General features: G+C 40.3%; 1 protein-coding gene across 1 annotated transcript; it reads right to left on the reverse strand.

The window, feature by feature from the left end:
- Positions 1-8,911: 8,911 nt before the first annotated feature.
- On the reverse strand, positions 8,912-18,351 carry LOC120415589 (forkhead box protein D3-like). The gene is made up of 3 exons (XM_039577181.2): positions 18,141-18,351; positions 17,288-18,024; positions 8,912-10,349 (listed from the first exon to the last, which is right to left on the reverse strand). The coding sequence occupies exons 2-3, from the start codon at positions 17,731-17,733 to the stop codon at positions 9,137-9,139; spliced, it is 1,659 nt and encodes a 552-aa protein (XP_039433115.1). The 5' UTR covers positions 17,734-18,024; positions 18,141-18,351; the 3' UTR covers positions 8,912-9,136.
- Between the last annotated feature and the right edge of the window lie 2,037 nt (positions 18,352-20,388).

A 20,388-nucleotide genomic window follows, 5' to 3' on the forward strand; every position in this document is an offset into this window, starting at 1 on the left:
TCTTTGTATTCATAGTAATGCATTCTGCTAAAACGCTCAACCAAACCACAAGAAAGTTCGAATTTGATTAAAGCAGGAAATTGTAAAGATACCTAAAATATAGGTTTATTATAATTCAAAAATCATTACGTACGATTTTTTATTATCTGGGCCACAAACATATTTTGCACTTACAAACCTTCCACCTCGTGATTTTAACTCATAACGTGTGGGTTACGAATCTGAGTACCTAACATCTGATTAAGGCAGAATTTAATTTATCGAAATTTTATTGGAATTGGAGGAATAATTTTGTAAAAATCCCTAATCGTTATTTATCATTAAAGTTGCACATTATTTAAAAAAAAAATCGCAATTTTACAAGGTTTGTGTCACCCCTTCTAAAATATATATAAAAATAAATAAATAAAACCAATTAAATACAAGTGCATTCAACTAAATACCTTTTATTTTTCATTATGTTTTTGCACGAAAGTTGCAGTGAAAAGCAGATGAATAATATTTGAGTATTTTTTCTAATTTAAATAAAATGTAGCTTTTTGCATGAAAATATTAAACTTTTTTTTTTTAGTTTTCTAATAAATATTTAAATGACGAAATTTTTCTAAAAATACCTGAAATTTCAAAAAACTTCAACCTATAGACGCTTTTTTCAGTTTTATAAAACGAAATTTAAAAATTCTCATTTGGCCCGCATTTAAAAAAAATTAACCAGGTAAATAAAATATTTAGATATTTATCATCAAAATCGAAGCAAGCGACACTTTGACAAACTTCAACCCTCAGCCAGAATGTCCGCAACGAGCTCTACGAGACTTATCGACCTGGTGGATTTCTCGTTCGAGAAACCAAAGTCCGGAACCGTCAACCTCAGGCTTCTCTACACCCTGATCCGAGCGCTTATCGTCGGTTCCAAACTCGAAGATCTTGCCGTGGATGTCGATCTAAATGTGCCCCAGGACCAACCCGGTGCAGTACCCGAAGAGTCCTTCTCCTCAAGCCAAGATGAACCTTCCGGTTCTTCCGACGAACTGGGGTCCGGTTCGATCGATCTCAACAGCGGAAACGGATCAGCGGAAATCGACGGAACGACATCCACCTCGTTGGAGTCCTCCGGCGATCGCGAGGCATCAGCTTCACAGTTGGAAGCGATTATGAACCTGTTGAGGGCTTACTTGGTACGGCTGCAAGCCCTGGAGCACGATGTCAGCGGGTTAAAGTCGGGCCGGGCGGAAACACTGGAGATGCTGAACGAAACCCTGGACCAGATTGGACTGCTTGAAGGTCGGCTTTGCGAGGAGCAGAAAAAGGTGGCTCGGTTGAGCGCTGATCTTGACTGTATCGGGTTGATTGTGGGACAGCACGAAACGAAGTTTGAAGAACTCGATCGAGGACTGGATCTTCTGGAGATTCAGCTACGAGAGGTAAAGTGCTCGATCCGTTGCATTGAGAAGGAACGCAATCAGTTTATGGACGCAGTGCGGACGGTAACCGAACAAATCAACTACTTTGCCACGGTCAAAGCGGACAAGGCTGAAGTTGAAGCGGAACTGGCCCTCAGAGCATACGCTAAGGACTTGAACAAGTACGTACCGTTTGATTGCTTCAACATCGTCCAGGCGGATGTAGCTCGGAACGTTGCACTTCTCCACGAAGACATCTTCAAACTAGACGGTTGGGTTCGATCGAAGATTTACGACCAAGACAAACAGAACTTAACAAAAGCGGACATTGTCGACCTGGAGACCATTCGCAAAGAACTTGCGAAACTCCAGTTTGAATTGAAGCGATTCAACCAAAAGGAAGCTTCCAAAACCAAACCTCCGGGATCGGCGGCCGGAACTGTTACGAGCAAATCTAGACCGAGTAGCTGCTTCGCCTGTGGAGATCACGCCGCCCAGGATGATTGTGGTCATCCGGTTCCGCTGTTGAAGCCGCTACTGGTGCCGTTCGGGAAACCAAGAGACATTTTTACGATGAACCGACGTTCGGCTGGAGGAAGTTACACGAGGATTGCCCCCAACGAGCGGCTGGTGCGCAGTGCGGTTTCGATGCAGATTCCTTGCAAGGACATTAACAAGTACTACGAAGCTAAGCAAATTTCCGGTCGAGATGGATGTTGGTATCAGGCAGATCCGGAATTACCAGAAAATTGAGTGAAAGAATTAAAAATTTAATGTCAGATAACTAAATAACTCTTATTTGAATAAAACTATCGCTCAATATCCAAATGCTGACATATCTTCCCCAATGAACAAGCTTAGCTTTCTTCCATAAATAAGCCGCTCTCTGTCATGCATAACAAATTGTTCGCTAAACGGTCCACACAAAATCAATAAAAGAACAAATGGTCCCCTCGAAAAGTCAAAACACCACACAATTTATGCTTCCGTGAATCCACTGTCGGAGGCTATTTGTACTAGAATACAAAAATACTCTCCAGCAGCAGCTTTATTCACCGAGATCAAGATCATAATAACACCCCATCATTGAGCTCGATCCCGCCGCCTAACGAATGACGACGGAAGAGGCGCAAATATAAAGAAAATCCTTCTTTATTGCTTCCACTTCTGGTGTTTTTCCTCCTGTGGGCGGATGTGTTGTGGCAAACAACGAGTCCTTTTGTTGGTCGTCGCGCTGAATAAGGTACCCAGAGGGTGAGGGTGGGGTGGGTGGTAGAACGGAACCACCCCTTCAATTTACGCCGCCTTTTACTTCTTTTTGCCATTGTGGCTTCTAGTTATTGCCACCCTCCACGTGGTTGTTGGGAGTCCTACGGCAGAACAACAAGCAGAACAATAAATTGTTCTTGAAAGAACGGAACAAAAAAAAATATATGTAGTCCAGACTCGGTTATCCGAAGCCTCGATTATCCGAAGTTCCGATTATAGTATTTCGGCATCGCTATTTTGGCAGCCATCTTAGTATAAAATTTATAAATCACTTTAGGTCATAGGGGAATTTCTCGTATGTTTGGCAGGTTAAGCACTCGCACCTATCTCCGTCCAATTTGCTGATTTTCGTTATTTAACAACGTATTTTGTGCATTTAAAAAATTAGGTTTTTCAAAAATCTAAGAAAAAGAGAGAGGTGCCTAAATATTTAGGGTCTCTACGCAGTGGTGGACCAAATATCACCATAAGGTTGATGTTGGACGCGTGGTTACTTGGGAAGGAATGGCCCATATTTCGATTCTCTTCCTTACGGCCTATCTACAATCACTTTACTTAGGATATTATTGTACTTAGCTTAGAAATTTGAATCAATGAAAATGAACCTTTATATAAAGGCCGTCTGTGAAGTGTTGTCGAGTTGTTCCGCTCGTGTGGATCAATCGGACCGCGCACTGGACTCACAATCCAGAGGTCGCCGGTTCGAATCCCGCGGCGGGCGCTCTAAAATTCTTTGTGTAAATATGGGTATTCGGCGCCGTCGCTCCGTGCCATACTTTCATACACTTAGGAGCCCAGGGCGGCGAAGTCCTTGTAGATAAAAGGAAGACACTAGTGGTTGGTACTAGCAATGGTTGCCGACAGCTACAAAGTCAACTTCGTCGTCGTCTGTGAAGTACAAAAATTCTGTTTTTCTTTTTCGACAAGACTGCTCGCCAAAACCAGAAAGATTCAATGGTTATATTTTTTTGTCTTGCTAAGTTCAAACCCGAACTAATGTTATATAAACAAAAAATAAAATAAAATATTTGTTCGTCCAAATTTCTTCTTGTGAAGTCAGCAAATGATATCGATTTATTAAAAATAATCCACGATCAATACCACAAATCCATACCGTATGTTCTTCATTCTAATTGAATGTGTCAAACTATGATCATCATACGCCTCAACAAACCGCACCAGTTTGTAAATCCCTCTCATAATCCTAGCACATTACCCGGGAGGCGCTGCTGGATGATGATTATCGTAATGACGATAATAATCCGTGAAATATTGTCACATATAAAATCGTCCAACGAGTGGCGAGAGGGTCTCCTCTATTATTGCTTACTCTTGTTTACCATTACATACAAACGGCATCTGGTGCTAAATTGCTGGTGTGTGACAAATAATATACAGCAATTTTCTGCATCGTCAGGGTGGCACAAATTTTGCCATTCATGAAAATCGCACATCCCTTCTCTCCCCACGTGCAATTTAGTCGCCACGTTTAGCAGAGACACCGAAAAAGATTACCTTCCCCTCCCTCGGGTTTCGTTTCGCTTCCGTTCCTCAGCGCTTTAGCAGCAGCGATTAAGAAAACAAAAAGACTGCGGGTTTGGCGAAAGGATTATGCTCGAAATAAATAATTTACACAATGATGAACGGGGTAATGATCGGAAAAATGAGTAGGGTGAAATTGGGTGAAAATTTTCCGATGATTTAGCATTTTTTTTTTCAAGTGGATTTTTTTGATAATAAAACTAAATTTTAGTTCATTATTATAATTCGATATGTTGTTATTTTTTCCTGTGCAAAAAGTAATAATCTAGAGTTTTTAAAAAAATATGTCTTCAAATTTTATCAAATACCACCTTTTAAGAATAAGACAATAATCAATTCTGATAAAAAATATTGTTGTCAAAGCAACATCCCTGGCTACATTTACAACGCTGTAAAATTGTTTTGCCTTATCATACACACCCCATCACGAGGGCGGAAAAAAGGGATCTGCGATGTTTACTGTTGTGCTTTCACTCAACCATTTATCATTCATCCGGGATTATTGTTCAGTTCACCGTTTGCCACTTCAGCAGCAGCAGCAGTACACATAAACGTCGCAAACACACCCATGTACAAAAATAAGGGCATTTATGTTAACAAAAGGGGTCCCGCTCACTTACAATGTGTTTGTGTGATGAATTTTCACCAATTTGTTGACAACTTGATGTGAAAAAGGAAAATTAACACTACATGTTGTTCGCTTTTGGGAAAAGTCGAAGTAGTTTTTGAAAATAACGCGTTCTGAATCGGATAAAATTTATCTGTTAACAAGAAATCAATTATTTTTCTAAAAGGCGTTGAAGAATGATGTTTTGTTGCCAATCCATTTGAGTGTCCCTTTTTTTGGATTCGGTGATTTTAGCGGATTGCAGCTGGATTTCGCCATGTGATGCTCCACTTTTTAAGGGGAAAAGAGAAAATCTCCACGGTGTCCCAAGTAAGTTTCGCTTGGAGTTGGATGGTTTTTGAAGAGGTATATGGTCTAGGGTACGCTCTAAGCAAGCGTTGCGAGGTTGCGACCATTGGCATAATGTGTTCAAGGGTAATAGTTTTATTCTCAAGGCAAGCAATTGGATGTTGCTGTTGAGACAATCCGTTTTAGTGTCTCTTTTTTTTGGATTATCCAAAAACTAATAAATATTCACAACAAAATTCGACTAGACATTATGAATACACTCCATACTCGATTATCTAATGTTTCAAATGTTCGATGTTCGTTTATCCGAATGTCTTCATAATAATCGGATTAGGAAAAAACAAGTTTTTTTTCTTCTACTTTCTTCTCTAGAATTACTTTTTTGGAAATCTCGGCAATAAAAAAAATCATAACTGGGCAACATTTTTGTCCGTACTTCTGTATGGTTCAAAAGTTGCGGGTTTTTGTCACTCAACCCCTTCACGCCCAGAGCAAAATTGAGATTATTTCCGGGTTTCTCTGCCATTTCTTACTGACTTGACCAAATTGAATTGGAGGCAGTAAACAAAAAAGTGTCCATTAAAAATATCTCACTGATATATTGCTGATAGATGTATTTTTTTCAGATTATAGATTGAAATAAAGTAACTTAATTTTTCTTAAAACACATTTTTCCACGATTGACCCGCAAGCTCATGTGAGCTTAAAATTTGGTCCGCCATTTAAAACTTTTATTTTTAATTAACTTTTTTATGACTTTGGGTTGAACAACTTAGATAAAGATTAATTTTATTTATCGGAAAAAAATTACCAGCAAATGAAATTCAAACTTTCCTTGTATTCAATAAACAAACAATTAAAAAAACTTTTTTGCTTTTTGAAAAAATAAAAAATATTTAATTCTTATAATGATAAAATGGATTCAAATCGTTCATATTTGAGGGTTGGGCTCAGTACGCTCACCGGAACCAGCCCCTGAATGCCCGCCAAAAAGTCATTTTTGTTTCACTCTAATGACCCAATCTCCCCCAAGACTCAATGTCATTACTGATGACTAGGCTTAGTGATTTTTCACGCTCAAAAATTGCAATTTTCACGGGGCCCTTCATTTCAAACCATCAAATTTCACGGAAATTTCGCGGGACGTGAAAAACGTTAAAATAATTCTGGAAATCTTATGTTAAAATAGCAGAAACTACTTGTTATGCTTAATTTGATATTATTTTTCAATAAACTAAAACATATCTACACTAAATTTGTTTGCGACACAAAAAAAAACTTTTCATAATTTCCAAAAATGTTTCCACATTGATTATGAATTTGATCTATATATTTTTTGAAACGAAATATAGGGCATATGTGCATTCTCATTTATGAAACTATTTTTTTAAAATATTCGGTTGATATAAATAGTTGAAAAGTTTTCGTTTTTTCCAGCCAAAATTATTTAAAAGTAATTAGCATAAATTTTCTGCGACATTTTGCCAATTAGATTTTTTAAAGGTTTTTACCTCAATTTTCAAAAACTTCATTAAAAATCAAAATGAGAATATAAATCAAAAATAAGTGGCTTTTTTTAATTTCCACGGGAACTATCCACATAAATAATCAAATATCGTGAAAATTAAACAGGACTCAGAAAAACTGTTATGTACTTAAAATGTGATTTCAACAGTCAATGCTATTACTATTCATTTAATTTTGAATAAACCAAGCTGGAATCTGAAAATTTCTTTAAAAATTATACCTTTAAAATAAAAAACCACCAATGGAAATATTACTAAATTTATTTAGTTTCCTAAGAAAAACTGTTATTGATTCTCTAAATAGTAATTTATTTTCTGAATATTTTTCTCTAATCCAATGGAATTCAATTATTTTTATTCTATATTCGGATTGCTTGCTCCTCCAGTCAATGATAAATTGAGGAAATTGAAAAGAATGTTTCTACTAAATGTTACTTTTACATGAAAGTTTGCATTTAATTGTCTTCTGAAAATAAATCAATTCAATTTAAAAAATAATCTGTTCAATCTTTATAAAAATTATCACAGTTTACTTTTTCAGACAGCTTTAACAAGTTTTGGCTGAAAAAATCAAAATTAGTAAAAATTAAAACTTTTTGGTAAAAGAATAACTGCAATTAAAAGATTGATAATATTTATCATGTTTGTGATAGTATGTTGATGATTCCGAGAATATGTTTTTACTGCTTTTTGTTAACATCATATAAGTATTCAGCAGCATTCATTTCTCAGTAAATGTAGTAACATTTTTTTGTTAATGTCTTCTTGAAATGTTTCATATCACGCTTTTCAGTTTAATACTAATAAAATTTATGTAACAAGCCTTTATGGATGAAATATTTATTATGTTGTTATTTCAAAGAATTGATTTGAGAAAATTGATAAATTTCACGGGATTTCACGGAAATCTTCAAATTTCACGAATTTCACGCTGTCCGCGAAATCGTGAAAATTCACTAACCCTACTGATGACGGTACACAACTTTAAAAAGAAAACTTGATAAAAAATGCTGAAAAAAGTGAACACCCATTGTAGTAAAACTTTACAATTCATAAAAAATATTTAAAGCATGGAAGCACTCTTAATTTCGACAAAAGGAGAACCAAGAAAGAAAATTCATAAACATCGACTTTTTTTTTAAAGAATAAAGCTGTATTCATGCGTTTCTTGAAAAACAAATTCAACATACAATTTGAAATTTAGTTATTTTTAGTTTTTGCCATTTCTTTTGAAACCAAAGAACAGAAACTCAATGTTTAAAATCTTATGTATTTTTGAGCTTTTATTTTTTTTTATTAGATCCCCTTTTTGGTAATTAAGAGTTCCATGCTTTAAGTTATTTAAAAAAAATAGTTTTGCTAAAATTGCCAACATTTTTTTTAAATATATATATTATTATATTCGGTGACAGATGTTATCTTTTTCGAAAACAGTTTTCGCAATAATTTTTGGGGAAAAAATCGGGAATTCTAAAATTGGATTTGTGTGGCCAACCTGGTATAATACCTACAACTTTGTTGAAGACATCAACTCGATCAGAAAATTCGTTCAAAAGATACAGATTTTAGAATATTACGTACCATTTTTGTATGGAAAGCTACCAAAATTATATGGATCTTGTATGGGCGAGCTAATTACTCAAAATTAGTTTATTTGATCACAGAGAAGACTTTTTCAAAAGGTAATACCAGCATAGGAATCCCATGGCGCGTAGGAACTTTTTCAAAGTACTCTATGAAGAAAAATCAAACAACTCGACTTTGACTAGCCAAAGGACGCTAAGCGTTTTTAGATCCCACCAACTCTACAACAATAGCTTCCACCCCGAGGACGACGACGTCAAGCTGCCAAATCCCGACAGTGATCGGAGCTCCCGCTCGTATACCAAATTTAATTGTTATTTAAATTACACTTCAATTAAACGCTTGACTGAGATAAAAATATTTTTCGTTTCGCCTTTCGTCCTCCACCGCTGAGCAAGCAAGCAAACACACGTACATTCACACACAAACACAGTCTGATTCTTTCGTCCTGCACTTTTTGGTTTTATTTGAATCACCATGCCAATCCAACTCCGACTCCTAGAAGGGAAAAGGGAGAGAGCACAATAAATAGAGCACTGCGGCAGCATCAGTACAATCCGGATGCGGATGGATTAATTTCATCACCAAACCACGGGGTGTCGGCAAATTTGAGCTCACACAGGACTTAATCCGGATGGTTGGGCTCGATTGACTACATATTTGGAGATTCTTCAATACGATGGTACGAGTTCGGTTTGTTCTAAAATTACAGGTTTATTACTCCATCACAAATATTGATTACATTCGAGTTTCTATTTACAACAAATGGTGCTCTACGGTCTCGTTACAATACGCATTTTAAAAGGTGTCTTAAAAATCTACGGTGAATGTACACATGCAGCGGACTATTAGGTACTAAAATGGTATTCTCCATCCGGCGAACGCACCCCGTCGGCTCATCTGTCCTCGACGTTACATCCTATCAGGTTCTCTATGCTAAATCCTTTGGTATTGCCGTACTTTCGCTTTCGACTGCCAAACTCGTACCCGTCCAGCTTAGTCTCGCCGTAGGATCCGTCGACCACGTTCAAGTCCTCTCCGTCGACGACCCGTTTCAGATTGTCGTACTTTCCGGCGATCGCTTCCGGCAGAAAGTGGATACTGTCCTCGTAGCTACTGTTGTAAAACTGTTTCTGCGATTCCGGTGGATGGTCCTGAGATGCGCTGCTAGCCTTGTCTGAATTATCATCGTCCTCACAGCCGTAGTCATCGATTTCGGTGGAAGGTTTCCCGGACTCACCATCTTTCTCGATCGGAGACTGATGACCATTCACTCCTCCATAACTTCGATCCGGTCCGTATCCTTTTCCAACAGATTTAAAATCATCATCACTTTCAACATCTATTCTATCGTCGTTCGACAAATCCAGCTCGTACGCACTGCCATTATCTCCCCCAGTTCCGACGGCCGACGGACTCCGGTTCACCGACGACGGATAACCACCGTCCACATTCGGAATAGGAACATTGCTGTTGGTATTTTTCGTAAAATATCCACCCATGCTATCTCTACTAATTGAACTATTGTTGTTATTGTTATTGCACTGTAAGTTGTCCTCGTAGGTTCCACTCGGTCCACCACTCCCACCCTCACCACCACCACTCCCATACCCATGGAAGAATTTGTTCATCGCGTTCGAAATCTTCAAACTGTCCACATTCCGCTGCAAAAACTCACTGTTCTCCATCACTGCCACGTTCAGATCTTCCATCTTGCCCCCAAACAGGTTCAGCTTACTGTCCAGGATAAAATCGTTCCTCGACGACGGAATCCCCAACCCGTCCCCGAACCCACCAATCCCCCCGTGTGGTCCGGGAAACTGCATCGGAATCACCGGCACCGGCTTCCGGATCCAAAACGGTGCGAACGGGTTGAACACCGCCGGGAAGCCCATCCCCGCCGGGATGGTGGTCCGTTTGTAGCGCTTGCGACGCCGCAGGAAGCTCCCGTTGTCGAACATGTCCTCCGCCAGTGGGTCCAGCGTCCAGAAGTTGCCCTTGCCGGGGTTGCCTGGCTCGCGAGGTATTTTGATGAAGCAGTCGTTCAGGCTCAGGTTGTGCCGGATCGAGTTCTGCCAGGCGGGGAATTTCTCCTTGTAGTACGGGAATCTGAAAGGGGCGAGATATGCGTAAGATGAATTAATATTGCAACTGTTTGAAGTTTGGGTAAGACAATATAATGTTTATGATTTGATTTGATTTGATTTATTCATTAAAAAAAAATAGCTTAAATAATCTCTTGTTAAAATTTATATTAGGGGGATAAGGGGGTAATATGCGCCCCTTAAGGGAAAACTGTGATTGTTTAACCATATCACACCCAAAATTCAGAGTCGAGATAATCGTTCTCTCAAAATTTATTGAGGGCTCAGTGCCAAAATCGATAGAATAATGGTACCAACTCACACCATCATAACAAATGAGTTCATTCGTTAGTTGAATCAATAAATCTCCAACAAGTGTCATACATCGACTTCTGACTTCTCCTTGGTCACCAAGCTGTGGTGGCCGAGGCAGCTAAATCATTGGATTGGTTTGTCAAAGGTCTCTGGTTCGATTCCCGTTGTCGACACTTTCGGTTTTTTGTTTGACGGATGAACTTTTTTTGCAAATGAACCACGAGAGAATAGTTCTATCGCCCATCTCGAGCTGTGTTCTCTGCGTCCGTGAATGGTACCACTATTCTCTCGACTCGAGACCATCATTCTCTCGGACTAGCGCTGCCAGTTTTGGGTGCAGTATTCCTGTGAAAGATTTTTGTTCGATGTTCTAAAATAACTATCATTCTTCGTCATCCGTCAAATTTCTAAAAAAGTTTTTTATCAATTTCAAACAACGCTGCGGGGCAGTATGCACCACAACAACGGGGCAAAACGCACCGGGTTAAAGCAGTGTTCACTAGTCACCACTAGATGAAACCGCTGTTTTTTCAAAGAAGAAGCTTTTTTTTTAAAAAAAAAAAACATCATCATTCCGGTACTTGAATCGAACTCACGACCTCTGGATTGGAAATCCAGCTCGCCGTTAGTCGAAACCCAACCCCTACAGGTCAGTATTCCCAGTGAGCAGATTTACTCTTTGAAGGGATCTGACTTTCCGAGCCAGACAGGAATCGAACCCATCACCTTCCGCTTACAAGGCGAAACCCGTAACCTCACGGCCACGGAAGCTCGACATAACATTGTAAAATCATGCTAGAAAATTTAGAGCATGGTAGGATAACAACAGTTACACTAAATCCCCTAAATACGCTCCCCCCGATTGCGCCTCCCCCGTTTTGCGCCCCCCGAATTGCGCTCAAACCCCGAAATAACGCTCCCCCCAAATAACGCTCTAGTTGGCGCAAATCGGGGGAGCGTTATTTCGGGGTTTTGGCGTAAAATGAGGTTTTCTTTTTAAATGTACTTTATTTACATATAAATGAAACATTTGTATAAGGGGTCATCCACAAAACACGGATAAGGGGCCATCCACAAATCTGGGTATCCAAGAACTCCCGGAAGTCATGCCCTAGATATCTACCTGGTCATCGAGTGTCTATATGGGTCTATTAACCATCGGTATAGCTTCAGGTAGCTTCAGTGAACCACAATGGCTACCCTTAGCCATGTTGGATTGTCATAGGTCCTACAGGAACTCCATGGAGTTATGACCTGATGATCTACCTGATCAACGGGGGTCTATATGTATATATTACTCATCGGTATAGCTTCAGGTAGCTTCAGTGAATCACGATGCATACCCTTCGCCATGTTGGATTATTATGGGTCTTCCAGGAACTCCCGGGAGTTATGACCTGATGATCTACCTGATCAACTGGGGTCTATATGGGTGTATTAACCATCGGTATAGCTTCAGGTAGCTTCAGTAAACCACGATGGATACTCTGGGGTACGTTGGATTGTTATCGGTCCTCCAGGAACTCCAGGGAGTTATGACCTGATGATCTACCTAATCAACGGGGGTCTATATTGGTATATTAACCATCGGTATAGCTTCAGGTAGCTTCAGTGAACCACGATGGATATTCTGGGGTACGTTGGATTGTTATGGGTCCTCCAGGAACTCCCGGGAGTTATGACCTGATGATCTACCTGATCAACGAGGGTTGGTCTATATGGGTCCAACAATCCAACGAACTCCAGAGCATCCATCGTGGTGCAGTGAAGCTATCTGAAGCTATACCGATGATTTATACACCCATATAGACCCCCGTTGATCAGGTAGATCATCAGGTCATAACTCCCGGGAGTTCCTGGAGGGCCCATAACAATCCAACGTAACCCAGAATATCCATCGTGATTCACTGAAGCTACCTGAAGCTATACCGATGGGTAATATATGCATATAGACCCCCGTTGATCAGGTAGATCATCAGGTCATAACTCCCGGGAGTTCCTGGAGGACCCATATCAATCCAACATGGCGAAGGGTATCCATCGTGGTTCACTGAAGCTACCTGAAGCTATACCGATGGTTAATACATCCATATAGACTCCCGTCGATCAGGTAGATCATAAGGTCATAACTCCAGGGCGTTCCGTGAGGGCCCATAACAATCCAACGTAACCCAGAATATCCATCGTGATTCACTGCTATACCGATGGTTAATATACCCATATAGACCCCCGTTGATCAGGTAGATCATCAGGTCATAACTCCCGGGAGTTCCTGGAGGACCCATATCAATCCAACATGGCGAAGGATATCCATGGTGGTTCACTGAAGCTACCTGAAGCTATACCGATGGTTAATATACCAATATAGACCCCCGTTGATCAGGTAGATCATCAGGTCATAACTTCCGGGAGTTCCTGGAGGACCCATAACAATCCAACGTACCCCAGAGTATCCATCGTGGTTTACTGAAGCTACCTGAAGCTATACCGATGGTTAATACATCCATATAGACTCCCGTCGATCAGGTAGATCATCAGGTCATAACTCCCGGGAGTTCCTGGAGGGCCCATAACAATCCAACGTAACCCAGAATATCCATCGTGATTCACTGAAGCTACCGGATGCTATACCGATGGTTAATATACCCATATAGAACCCTGTTGATCAGGTAGATCATCAGGTCATAACTCCCGGGAGTTCCTGGAGGACCCATATCAATCCAACATGGCGAAGGATATCCATGGTGGTTCACTGAAGCTACCTGAAGCTATACCGATGGTTAATATACCAATATAGACCCCCGTTGATCAGGTAGATCATCAGGTCATAACTTCCGGGAGTTCCTAGAGGACCCATAACAATCCAACATGGCGAAGGGTATCCATCGTGGTTCACTGAAGCTACCTGAAGCTTTACCGATGAGTAATATATACATATAGACCCCCGTTGAACAGGTAGATTATCAGGTCATAACTCCCGGGAGTTCATGGAGGGCCCATAACAATCCAACGTAACCCAGAATATCCATCGTGATTCACTGAAGCTACCGGAAGCTATACCGATGGTTAATATACCAATATAGACCCCCGTTGATAAGGTAGATCATCAGGTCATAACTTCCGAGAGTTCCTGGAGGACCCATAACAATCCAACATGGCGAAGGGTATCCATCGTGGTTCACTGAAGTTACCTGAAGCTATACCGATGGTTAGTTCAACCATATAGACCCTCGATGATCAAGTAGATATCTAGGGCATGACTTCCGGGAGTTCTTGGATACCCAGATTTGTGGATGTTCCCTTTCCCGTGTTTTGTGGATGACCCCTTATATAAATATTTCATTTATATGTAAATAAAGTACATTAAAAAAGAAAACCCCATTTTACGCCAAAACCCCGAAATAACGCTCCCCCCGTTTGCGCTCAAACCCCGAAATAACGCTCCCCCCGTTTGCGCTCAAACCCCGAAATAACGCTCCCCCGAATTGCGCTCTCCCCCGGTGTGCGCCCCCCCAAAAAGAGCGCATATGGGGGATTTAGTGTATTTGTAAATCATTAAAATGTTGCGTTTTGATCTAATTTTTATTTAACTTTCCAGATGATTGATATTGTAAGTGACGATTTTTATAGTTTTGGCCACAATCTTCATTATTCTATAGATAGATGAGTCCAAAAACATAAAAAATATTTTTAATTGAATTTTATGTAATACGCGTGGTCAGGGCAAAATGCACCGCTGTGATGCTCCTTAGTAAAAGCAGCGGTGTCATCTAGTGGTGACTAGTGAAAACTGCTTTTGCCCCAATGTTGTGGCGCATGATTGTTTATGAATCATAAATATTTTAAGAAATTTGCATTTTCAAACAATTTTGATGTTTTCAAGACTTTTTAAGTATGGATGACGAAGAATAATAGTTGTTTTAGAATATCTAACAAAATTCTTCCACAGAATTGATGTTATGGTTGAGAAATCATAGTTTTCCCTTAGGGGGTGCCTATTCCCCCCTCTCCCCCTAAAAATATTTGTTCAAGGTTTTTGGAATTACTATCCATAGAATAATGAAGATGATGACAAAAACTATGTAAATCATCACTTGCAATATCAATAAATATGTTTTACCTATAGTATCGAAAAATCCTATCCGAAAGTTCAATGAAAATTTTATTGAAGCACAACATTTTAAAGTTTTGCAAATAACTTAAGCTGTTTTTTTACAACGATGCTCAAATTTTTCCAGCATGATTTTGCAATTTAAAGCTTCCAATTTCTTTGATTTTTTTTTCCCGCAAAATTCTGTCTATACCGAGAAAAGCAGGGGGTGCATATTACCCCCTCCCCCCTATATAAGCTCCAGTGGTCACCAAACTGCTGTCCACCAAAGTCTTCTGTGCGGCCCGCAGGTTGGTTTTGGAATAAGTATGGAATCCAGCCCATTTAGGAGACCTTATTCAGAAAAAAATATTAAAATACTAAATTAAAATATTAAAATTTATCAAAAAAGGAAACTTGCACACCTATTCGGTTAATTGAAAAATCGGTAAAGTTTAGATCGGTAAACCATCTGTCAAAATGAACAAAATTTTATCGAATTTCGGTTGTACGATGAACAAAAACTTCACTACCGAATTTCGGTAAGTTTTTACCGAATTCCGTCATTTTCAGTTTAGCGAACTGTTCAACAGTTGAAAGTTCGGTTAACTTTACTGAATTCGGTAAAAAAAATCTAAGAGTGTGGTGTGGTCTCCTTGTAGGGCATACCCATAGGGACTCTCACGCCAAATTTCAGCTCATTTGGTTGAAAACTGGCTTGTCTCAAGCGAGTTCAAGTTTACATGGGATTTACTATGGGAAATTTGGAATTTTCGTTAATTCGCTCCTACAGGCTTAGGGAAAACATGTAGAAACTTCTAGGATGGCCAGAAATAAGCGGAATCGTCTGGAGAACAACTTTCCCTAAGAGACCAGGTCGATTCGGTCAACCCCCATCGAGCTCAACGGCAATACTTCCGGGGTTTTCGGAACCAACGGTTTTCCCCAGAAAAGCATCAAATTTTCCTTAGCATGCTATGAATGTTTGATGAACACCGCGACGCCACATGCCAAACAGCTACCACGTGATTGTAAAATTTGCACCATAACAGATTTTTTTATTTGGAGGTTCAGAATACAGCTAAATAGTATCAGGATCACCATAAATGATAATTCTATAAACACTTGCATGGCAATATCTCAGCAACTAAGCGTCGTATCATCAAAGTTCAAAAAATCAAAATATAGGGAATTTTCTCAGCTTTTCAAAAATATTTTTTACAAAAGTGGGCAAACATGTGCGCTAATTAAAAAAATGAAAAACTGCGACTATTTTCAAAAAAGTTACCTAAAATGGTTTTAACTTGAAAACGGTGCACTTTATCCAAATTTCACTACATTACTTTTTGATTGCAAATTTGATTTTACATCGAAAAATGAAGTTGAAAAATTTTTGCGACCAATTATTCGATTTTTTGAAAAAAATCAGTAATGATTCAAAAATTCATAACTCGGTCAAAGATTTTTTGCACAAACTGGAAATTCTTGAAAAGTTGGCATTTGATGTCCTCTAAACATATCAAAAATGAAAAAAAATAGTGTTTTTTTTTTTTGCAAATCAAGTTTTAGTGACGAAAAGTTAAATGAAAAATCACCATATTTCTTTTACCGTGTATCATTTTTTTCAGTGTAATCCATATCCATACTTACAACTTTGCCGAACACACCAAATCGATTAAAAAATTCCTTCTAAAGATACAGATTTTTGAATTTTCAAACATCATTTTTGTATGGACAGCTGCCAAATTTGTATGAAAAATTATATGGACAAACTAATGATGCAAAATGGCTTCTTTGGGCATACCGAAGCCACCAAAAAAGTTTCAGTCGGATTAAAAAATACAAAAAAAAAACGAATGACCGAAATCTGAGAGAACTGCTCTGTTATTAAAAAGATTCCAATAAATATAATTAAAAAAAAAAAAACTTAAAAATTACAATTCGCTCTTTTATGCATTGGAACGCTGAGAAAATTTCTCATATGACGCTTTTGAAAGTAGTGATGACGATTTTTCTTCTGAAGGTTGCCCAGAAAACACGCCGTGGCGTATGATGGACGCTTAGTTTTTCAACAAGTTTGATTTTTCAAAATAGTAATTTTTGGAAAGAATTAAAACATCAATTGAAAATGCTTCCAAGAATCAATTTTGGATGTACTCTCGAATCAAAATTCAATGAGGTGGCAATTTCACCAAATTCGAAATCCAGAGCAATTTTCATAATAGAAACATGCTTAAAAATGTTTATTTTTTATCCATTTCTAAACTTTACAAAACAAATGTGCAAAAATATTCGATTCACATTGAAAATTAGGTCCTTTTCCAAGGATACTACATGTCATATGTGAAGAAGAAGATGATTATCAGAATGAAACACGTTTAAAAATTGTGCAAAAAGTTTCCAATGTGCTACAACATCTAATGTCCAAATTCAAAGTTCATTCCCAATTCACCTCTTAATTTCAATATTGTTTTACACTTACACCAACTACAGTAAAGTTGTAGCCCATTGTCGGCCACCTCCTCTCACACGCCACACCTGTGCTGAGCAATAATTACCTGTTCATAATAAACTCGCATATCCCGCTAAGCGTGAGCTTCTTCTGCGGCGACTGCAGGATCGCCATCGTGATGAGTGCAATGTACGAGTACGGTGGCTTCACCAGCGCTTGCGACGCCGAGCGTGACGAAGACGACGACGACTTGGAACTTCCGGCACTTCCGGCGGTGCCAGCAGCATTGTTTGTCGTTCCTTCGTCGTCTTGATGGTTTTGGTGCTGCTGCGGATGCTGTGAGTTGTTGGGTTCTGTGTTGTTGTTGTTGTTGTTTGTGCTAGGGGTGCTACTATTGCTGCTTCCGTTGTGCTGCGGGGGTTGGTGAGGTTGTTGGGGGTAGTGATGGGGCTGGTGGTGGTACAGGTCATGTGGGTTGTGCTGCATCGTCCCGAGCACTGGCCGCAGATCCAGCGGAGAGGACGACGAAAGTGGCGATGCAGAAGAGTGCATGATGCTCTGGGTTGGGGAACACTTTCAGTTTTATTTGTCACTTGAAATCCTTAATGAGATATCGATTTTTTTTTGCTGCGCTGCTGCTGCTTTTCCAGCTTCGTTCATGAACCCCTTTGAACTGGGTTAAGTGAGTCTTCAGTTGACACTTGCACGCGGGTCCATTTTTGCACCGGGAGCTAAACCGACTCTTGAGAGTTCCGACGAACGTACTGAACTGAACTACACGGGCGCGTATCCTTGGATTAGCAGGAATGTCCTGGTTGGGTTCACCACGTTCTCACAACGAGACTACTCCGGCGAGAGATAGAGAGCGCCCGACGTCACACGATGGCGTCCGGGAGAAAAATGAAAATGTTATTTTAACTTTGCGGAAAATTGTGAAAATTCAGCCTCAGAGTGCTCACGTATGCATGGATAATGGCGCGCGCGCTCCCGTCTGGTGTATGCAAAAACTCGTAACTAAATGTTTTCCGTCCGGAGATTGTCACTCGCGTTCTCACTCTGGCCACCTCGACTACATCGAGACATTACCACCGCCGCCGAGGTGCTGGGGTGGGACGTCCTTATGTATCCTTTTGCAATGTTGTAATAATTTCGCTCTTTCCGCCAGGACTCAACAACCCTCCCCTAGCTGTGTACTGTAACCCTCCAGCACACCAGCAGCCCCGTTCGTCACCAATACCAAGACCGCCACCCTCCTCGAGCTTCCGGAAAATCTCGGCACTCTGGCCTGAACCCTGGAAGCTGGCTTCGAAAAACTTGTGAAAACTGTGTTCCTTGCTAAGTAAAACATTTATTTTAGGCAAAACCACGCCAGCGCGCGCCAACTGCGCCTCGTGTGTCCCCGTGCGCCAGAGTGGGACCACCCCAGCCTACTCCGGACAGAGACGGCGAATAATTGGGTGTGTCTATAATTCATGCTGCCGCTCATCGCCAACTGGGGTCGAGTGAGTGAGATGACACGACAGGAGACGTCCTTTTACATAGGGCGCACCACTACAAACTCAAATTGGCGCACATTTAAGGATAAAGGACGTCGAGGGGACCAATACTGGCGCAATATTGGCCATCAGCAGCGGCCAATGTCCGTATATTTAACAGGTCCGGCTGAAAACGCTTTGGTTTAGTGTTAGTAAGCAAAAAAGTGTCAACATTCGCGATGCCTCTGGTGATGACGTCATACCGTTCTTGCTACTATAGGATGATATACAAAATGAATGGAAAATTAATTACATTGTATGTTTTATGCATTTCTAGAAAATGTTTTGCATGAAAATCGTGTTTTGCAAAAGTTGCGAAAGATTTAACCGAGAATTTTATTGATTTCTAGATGGAAAACACTTAACCACTTCTAACGCATAAACCACGTGTACCATTTTGGGAGGGGGTGGTGGTTGGGGAAGGGAATCGACAATAATTATTCAATTATTGAAGTAAGTCCATACAAAAAGGAAAAAAATGAATGAAAATCATAGCTTTAGCGAATAGAAAAGTTAATATTGAACCATATCCTAAACAATTTAAATGGAACATTGGTAGACAAATATACACTTCACTTGATTTAATCATGATTTTATTGTGAATCAAAGATCATTCAGAGGGTCCGCGTTAATCAAAGGAAAGGGATAACATATCCCATCAATGCTTCCTTCGATGTTTACCAAATTTGAGGAAGTTTCGCTCGCTTAATTGGTTCCGTGTGCTTCTGCAATGTAAGGGGTGAAGATTCCAAAGGCAGCTGATCTTGAACACCGTGCTGCGACCTGGTGCATCAACGGTTTATGTTGCTGCTGCTGAGCAGGAAACCACTTTGAGTCTTGGTCAATTTTGCGCAAGTGGTACATGTCACGCCGTACATGACGCTGCGGTTGGGGCGGAAGTGGATAAAGCTGCTGGGGAGCTTAGTTCATGTGTGGCGGTAGCCGTCCGTTCGTGCGTCGACATGACGACCTGCTATGGTTCAAGCTGTTTATGCACCTGATTGTTGGCCACAACCGGCGGTGCATTGGGAATTTTCCTATTCCCGAAGTCCCAGTGATGGCGGTTCTTCGGTAGATATCGACTCAGAGCTTTTGCTTCGGCCGCACGGTACACTGCGGCAAATGCTTGGCGTTCCTCTTTACACTCGTGGTACTTCTGACGCCGCTGCTGATGGTATCTCCCAGCTGGCGCGGAATAGACTGCTGCTGAAGGGGTTGATGCTGAACGTGATCGCCGGCTGTACGGCGACCGGGACAAGAACAACGCGTACAGGAACGGATCGCCACCGAGCTGCTACTGCCGAATGCTTGGCCAAACCATCTAGTTCCTTCACTGTTTGGCTAATCTGTTCCGCCACCGTTTCCACCGTCAGTTCCGCTCCCGTCGGTTTCCAGAAGTCAAGATATCAAACGGCTCAAAAACATCCGCCGCCAACGTTTAATAGCTTGCAACTTCACGGGTCCATTCCTCCTATGCCAGCGGACGGTGATCCTTACTCTGCTTGTTCGGACTGACTCTTCCGGGTCAAAAATTGTTGAAACAGCTGCGAATAAAAGTATAAGTTATTAAACTATAAAATTTCTCAAACTTTTTGTTAACCTTTTTGCAAAACATTCTTCTGCAGATCGTTATCCGTGTTATCCAAAGGATTGGATGACATTGGCACGGCAC

This window comes from Culex pipiens, chromosome 2 (assembly GCF_016801865.2).
Source record: "Culex pipiens pallens isolate TS chromosome 2, TS_CPP_V2, whole genome shotgun sequence".
Taxonomy (NCBI): domain Eukaryota; kingdom Metazoa; phylum Arthropoda; class Insecta; order Diptera; family Culicidae; genus Culex; species Culex pipiens.